The sequence below is a fragment of the Pempheris klunzingeri genome, chromosome 7 (assembly GCF_042242105.1).
Source record: "Pempheris klunzingeri isolate RE-2024b chromosome 7, fPemKlu1.hap1, whole genome shotgun sequence".
NCBI classification, from domain to species: domain Eukaryota; kingdom Metazoa; phylum Chordata; class Actinopteri; order Acropomatiformes; family Pempheridae; genus Pempheris; species Pempheris klunzingeri.
Genome location: NC_092018.1, coordinates 18131526 through 18138910, shown reverse-complemented (window position 1 = coordinate 18138910; position 7385 = coordinate 18131526). Strand labels below are relative to the sequence as shown.

The 7385-nt window shown below is 39.9% G+C and overlaps 1 protein-coding gene across 1 annotated transcript; it reads right to left on the bottom strand.

The window, feature by feature from the left end:
* Positions 1-2675: 2675 nt before the first annotated feature.
* tmem167a (transmembrane protein 167A) lies at positions 2676-7292 on the bottom strand. The gene is made up of 4 exons (XM_070834536.1): positions 7226-7292; positions 5838-5947; positions 3526-3560; positions 2676-3437 (listed from the first exon to the last, which is right to left on the bottom strand). Exons 1-4 carry the CDS (start codon positions 7226-7228, stop codon positions 3367-3369), a joined length of 219 nt encoding a protein of 72 aa, XP_070690637.1. The 5' UTR covers positions 7229-7292; the 3' UTR covers positions 2676-3366.
* Between the last annotated feature and the right edge of the window lie 93 nt (positions 7293-7385).

Genomic DNA, 7385 nt, shown 5'->3' with positions numbered 1-7385 from the left:
GAAGTCCTCAAAACGACTGCAAGAAACTCTGCGGCCTGATCAAAGGAGGGAAAGAGACAAGGAAATTAGAATGATGTGCTTTAGGTACTCTTCAGCTGGAGCTTTACAGAATGAGATGTATAAGGCATAAACATTTTAGATTTGAGTTTGACAGTCAACTTTTTACAACACAGCTGACTTTTCCACAATTATTTATGTAAATGAATGATGTGTGAAACACCACGCTGTGTTAAATGAGGTGTTTTGGATTAGATGTCTAGATTTCATGCCACCTCATGCTGTCATATCTTTGGCTGCCTCTCTAATCCATTCGAAGTAGAAGCTAAGAGGGTTCAATGATACAGACTCTCTGGTGTAAAGTCAAGACTCATTTGTGAAAGGTGACAAACATTTTGCGTAGGATATGCATGAAGAATAACAGGGCAGAAATACTGAGGTCCTGAGGACCAACCACTGCATGTTTTGAACAAATGCAAAAAAATTAACCATGTAGTTCTTTTAAGTTTTCAGGTTTTATTTATTGGGTCCGCTGTTTCAAACCCTTCTGCTCAATGGGAATCCAATTCTGGTGGGTGCAACATTGATTTACTTAGTTGTTGACATAAAAGTAGTCAAATGTAAATAAAAAAATAATAATTAAAGTAATATGTAAAAAAAAAATACAGGTATCAGCCCATGAAATATCAATTAACAAAATAAAAACAAAAATAAAATATGTTGGCTGTTGGCTAAATGGGGCTGTTAGCTTCATTTTTGCGGATCACCTGGGCTATCTCATCTTTCTAAGGGAACTTTTTTTATTTATTTATTTATTTTTTACAGAGCCAGATGTTCTTTGCAATGCAGAGACAAATTGCTTCACACAGTTAAACATTTCGTTTGGACAGTTTTGCTGCCAGCCTGGAAGGAGTCAAGAAAAAGAAACAAAAACTTTGAGGATGAAATGAATGATGCTCAAAAGAAGACATATGAGGCAAAACTCTGCCACGCTTTTCTCTATTTTCTCATTTTGGCATCCACTTGAGTAAATTTGGATCAGCCAACTCAAACACAGAAATCAGGACATGCATTAAGTCACTTAAGAAACAACAGGAACAGTCCAGATGTTGATTTAGGCATCAAGTCACTGAGCCAGCGCCAGATATTCTTCTTTGTCATCGTAGCTGTGCCCACAGTTTACGAGAGATTTAAGAGTAATCAGCTTTGATTCAGAAAGTATCATTTTAGTTTAGGACTTTGTCCCCAAAAGGCCCAGGAATCTGCGGTTTCCAATCATCTGTTTACACCCTCAGTATTTTGTAGCATTATTCTTAACCACTGCACAACAAATGATTCAGTATTCTCCTCATGTTTATTCATTTTGTGGGAATAACCAGAATGGGGCTGCTAAGTGACTTCGGGTCATCCATGTCGTTCTCCTTTCATCATCACCTGAGACATTAGCTTGGATCATTGACCCGCTGATGTCCCTCCAGTATCTCTGCTTCCCAAGATAGAAGCAGATGACTGAGAGCTTCCTGCTCCTCTGTGTCTCAGTGGATCTGCGTCACTCCCTGATAATCACGACTTTACCGGCAGGCTTCACTTGATGCTTTATCTGAGGCGGGGAGTGCCAAAACAGATGCACACCAATATGGTATCCACATTGCCAAACAAGGGGCTGTGGTCGGGGGTGTTCGGATCTGGGCACTCATCGGCGATCAGGCTATCAAAGGTGAGTGTGTCATCGAGTGGCCTCCTTAATTTAAATCCTCTGTACCACACAGAGGAAAGAACATGCGTGTGGGATTGTTTTTAATCTACACGATTTTGATTTGCTCCTTTCAACTTTTCATTCCAAACCCATGATGTTATTGTGCTATTTCCTTAAACAGTATTTTTGTTAGGATTTGATATTTTTTTTGGCGCGACAATGTAAATGAAGTCAGACGTTGTGTTCCGAAGTTAAAACCTGTCCCCAGCTCTTTCACAGGAATCGCAATTTAAGCGCATTACATGCAGTATTTGTAATAATGATACTTTATTCACAGATGTCCACGGTTGAAAGATGAATTTGAGAGGATTTGTCATCTAAATTGGCAATTACACAGGGTTGTATCTTTTCCAAAACACTTTGGATGTCCTCCAGCCTCCTGAATGTTGTCCAATGTTTCAAAGAACTTCAAGGCATTATGTTAAAAGGTTTTCTTGGCGTTTTCAGTTGTAGACCAGCATACATTACTACATATGTGGAACTAAATACTAGACAGATACATAGTGATGTGTTGTTGTGTGTAAACCCTGTGAAGATGACTGTCGAATGCAAGGTTATAGAAGAGGTTGTCGCCAACTTCTTCTCACTGAAAAATCCTGAGGGCTACGTACACTTCAGATGTGACCTAATGCGCGAATACTAAAGGACGTAATTTCCTCTCAACCTAAAACGAATCAAGAAACTTGCAGTTGGTGCAATCTTACAGGTACAGCAAGTGCAACCGAGTCCTTCGAGAGGAAAGATTGACAAAAAGTTTAAAGGTTAGCATCAATGTGTATTTTGCACGTTTGAACTCATCATAAACGGAACTTCTACCTTACAGTGCGGCATCATCACAACAAATACAAACAGGTGTCCACAGCAAACACTCATCGAAACGGTTGAGTTTAAATGACAAAAATCGACCTTCTCAAACCAGATGTTCAAAAAGCTTCTTTAATAAATAGCGGCAAACTGACTGACTTTAAAAACATCAGTCGCTCACTGAGGCAAATACGCAGGACAATTGGACACTTGTAGAGCTATGCTATCATTTTGTTTTCTGTGGACTATGATCACCATTTCTAGATACAACAAACAGGGCACAGGTTACAAAGAGGGTGCTGAGGTGATTATAACGAGTCGCACCTCGTTACAACTGGGTCGACAATGCGAGGGTCCTTTTGGTGGCGAATTTCAAACAGGCTGATCTAACCGTGACAAACTCAAAAGGGGGAAAGAAAAATCAGTTTTGAAATGCTCAGACAAACGGTGTTTTCATTTGATCCCACAGGTGACGGCAGAATGAGAATTCTTAAATAGCAAATATCAGAAAGCATTGGCCCCTCCACACACTCGTATATCCAGAGTAAACATTCCACATGAGCAAACACAGTTACAGACCTGGAGGTCCGTGGAGGGATCTTGACACACTCTGGGGCTATCAGCTCACCCCTCCCCCCTACAGAGACACATTTTCTCCCTCCGTGGCTACGGTGAGTGGTGACGGGTCTCTGTTTTTACATTATCTGAGTGACACCCATTGGAGGTCCTGTGCTTCTAGGATCATACTGTCTGTGCCTTGTTGTCCGTTTGCTTCCACGATGTTTCCATTTGTGGTCTTCTTTAGACTGCTACTGTAGAAACAGTATACTAAAAGCCATGATGATGCAGCAGCAAGCCACCCAGGGACTCTTCCGTTCACCTGGAGAAAAGAAATAATAAGGATTACATCGTTTAGCAACACTTCATTGATGTTATGAGACTTAATGTGACACAAAAATCACGCTTACCTATTCTGGCACACTTCCAGAAAATTCCTAGAACCCTAAAAGATAAAACAATCGGGAAAAAAATTACAAGCGGGAATTATCCAAGTCTTTCTTTATTTTGCTGGTTTGTAAAAGTTCATTGTCCTTTAACTGCAAAAAAAAACCAAAAGGCAGAAATGAAGCTGAAAACTACAAAAAGAGGCTGGATGCTGTGTTGATATGTCATGATTACATGAGATGAATGTGATCACCTTTCTACAAAACCCAGGCAGCCATCGCATGCCCATTTCCATGTAAGGAGTGCGCACAGTGGAAGAGATGGGGACAGCCGGAAAGTCTCACTATCTCAGCTAGTGACAGCTGAGGCAAATGTGGCATTCCAGGCCTTCACTGATCTGATGCCTGTCGACCTGGGTGAGAGAGAGTGTGTGTGTGTTTCTTCAACTTTCTGACTGACCAGATGGTGTCAGCATACCATTGGGAGATTTTCCTTTACTAGCTTAGAATAGCTCTGATTTTAAGTTACACTTTTTGTCAATTTGGGAAAAAAATGTAATTCACAATGTACATGTTTTTCTATGCAAAACATAAATTCTTTGAATATGCCTGGAGACGGTATTCGCCTCAGACTTCTGGGCTATTCCTTACCACACAAGAATCACAGGCATAATATGTGGCACCGAATCAATACAAATAATGGCTCATGCCTCAGTCAACGAATCAACTGAGAGGGAAAACTATTAAATCATCCCATCTGCCACACTCATGTCTCATGTGTTTGTCTGAAGAGGATGTCCCTCCCTGCTCAAATGCTGGTGTCTATGTGTGTGTGTGTGGCTGTTCCTGGGCTGTGCCAGACTTATTAGAAGTGAATCATGGAGTCTGTGCATCCAAGAATAATAATGTTCTTGTAATGATGAAAATTTGGGCCTTCTGCTACTTAACTCGCCTCAATGAGGAGCTTTTTATTAGTTGAAAAAACAAGCAAGTATCCTTAGAAGGTACAGTGAGTTACATGGGGATGGATCATTTAAAAGTGTAGGAGTTATATACATACACTCCATCATTACGTAGAGCACAATCAGCTTTATCACAGAGCATTTCTTGTTGGCAAATACAAGATTTTCTTCCGCAGAAGGAAAATCAACTGTCCTAACAGATTGAAATACACATGTGAAGTACTTAGAATCAACTGCGGACAATCAAATCATATGAGAAAACTTGATAGTGACGGGACTTTAATGGATGGAGCAGAATGTATTGCGCTTACATGAAACAACCACATGAAATGATTTGATGTGATCTTTTTCAGTGTCCTTATTCCACCCTGGAGCTTAGACTTAGTGCTTTGTTCCAAATCCTTTCATTCTGACTGCTTCTAAGGATGCCAGAACTTTCCCTTCCTTTTGTAGAGGAAATGGTAACATTAAACTGCATCATGCCAAATCAGTACTGTCAAACTGTGATCTTGCTCATTTGGCAAAAAAAAAATTGTACGTCCTCATTCTTTAAGTAGTGCGTTGTTGAGCGAGTGTGAGAGGGCAAGTGGCAGAACAATGATGGCGAATGTCGAACAGAGCAGAAGAAAAGGAAGCTAAATTTATGACTTGTTTCACATACATCTAGACAGTTGGATTATATTTCAATTTCTGATGAATCTGAAAAACTGGTTGGTTATAAAAAGAAAGGATGATCATTGAGCAGCTGAGGTTATTAAAGCAAAGTAGAGGCGCAAACTAGACATCTTTTCAGCTAATGAGAATACGTTTCTTTTGAATGTTAATGTGCAAATGCTTGGTAATTATACAGAAGGGAGTGAATAAATATGTTGTTTCTTACATATTACAAATAAATGTCAAAAGCTGTAAATTAAGTAATTTAAGACACAACAGGCAAACATAAATAATCCTATCTGTAATGATTCTGGGTTCATTTTGATAATTGTAACAGATTCCAACACAGGTGAATACGGGCGACGTCACATGCTCCTGGACATCAGCACTGCTGCTGGAAAAAATTCTAAGGGAAAACACTGACATCGCATGTGCAAATACTAATAATGAGATAAAGAAATGAAGAATGGACAAGCTTTTCGAAAAATTGTTGAAAGTGCTGCTTGTTGGTTCACTGTTGAAGCGTTGATGGAAGTAACACGGCATGCTACTGATGATCAGTGTAGTAACACTCACTGCTCACACAACGACGTGTGAGCAGTTTAAAATGACATTATGTCCCATTCAAACAAAGACAGTTACTCGAGCGAACAAGTATTCACTGGAGAAACGTGAATGACAGCTTCACTGTTAAGTATCTCGAACAGTATGTGATCATACCCGGTCTTGTTCTTGTCTAGCAGGCTGGGAGCCATTGCTCTGATGTAGGCACAGGTACAGATCAGGAGGAGAATCACTGTTAGCAGTGACTGGAAGTTGAAAATGGCCGACTGCAAGATGAAACAGAGTGATATATTCAGCACACTCACTATAATTCAAAACACATCAGACTCCATTGCATATTTGTAATTTACTATTTGTATTTTGTGTATTAAAACATAACCGTCCAGCTTTTCGCCACCTGTCTGTGTCCGCTAATGCTCTTGACATGCTAAGCAACTCTAAATGAGGATGATCATAAAATCATAGATTATCAAACCATAAATCTACCCTGGAGTGTAGCGTTGCTGGCCGACAATACTGCACACCTCACAGCCAAAGGCACAGGTGCTCACTGATGTATAATTTGCAATGATTTTGATGCAAAACCTCTTCTGGAGCGGTTTGTACTCACAGGAATATTTGCATTAATTGAAAGTATCATGAAGTATCACTCTGGGATGATCTCATGCATGCCCTTAAGTAGAATTTGTTTTTAAAATATCATATATCACTAACATGGTGATAGACTTGTCTTTAAGGATTAATTGACAATATTATACTATATTTTGCACTACTGGCACCCCTGCCACAGCAAATCAGTACTATCATATTACCATGATTTTGTCATTTGATTGTATTGTACAGAATTATTACACCAGGACCGCTTTGAATTTGAAATGTAGTTTTTATTAGTTTTGTACATGCAATCATTTCCCCATCTTCCCCTGCTGTGCATGTTTGTGTTTCGTCCAAGATGAAAACAAAACCTCTAATAACTTGTCTGTTTGTCTTTCAGACTTCCGTTAAATGGGGTCTACAGGGGATTATTAAGTTCCTGACTATCTCACATATGCCTTTGTTTCACGTATTCCCGTAATTGCAGGTTTATAAACCACAACCGCATGATGCAAATCCCCAACATGTAGCTGAGCCACACACCATGACCCATGGTGCAGCTACGTGGCACACAACTCAAAACATTGCGATGCTCGCACCAATCGTACCGATCAATTAGCGCTACGTTAAGCTTTTGGTAACATACGACTCCCGCTGATACACCGCTGCAACTTACGTGACTGTACGAATCTGTAATATAATGTTATTTAAGAAGAGCAACATTATGTGTTAGCCAGATTGGCTAAAGTTTAAGCTTATGTTGGCTAGCAGTTGCTAGCTAGGTGGCTCGGCATTTACTATACGCCCTGCTTCACACCGAAATGCTAGCTTTAGATGTTGTCTCAATGTATTACCGACACATATCAAACGTAGAATACGTGTTGTAGATAACGTTTAGAATACGCTCTAAAAGAAAAAAAGCACTTAAACAAGCTTAAAAACAAGCTTACCATTTTTTGTTGTGAGTCAAAGCCACATCACACTTCCTGCTGGAATTTACATAACGTAACCGAAGAGGTAACGTGATGACGCACCGCGCCGCAAAAACGTCCGTTGCTGATTGGCTGAGAGCGCAAGAGTTGAAGGTTGAAACTTCTGTCAAGAAGTGTC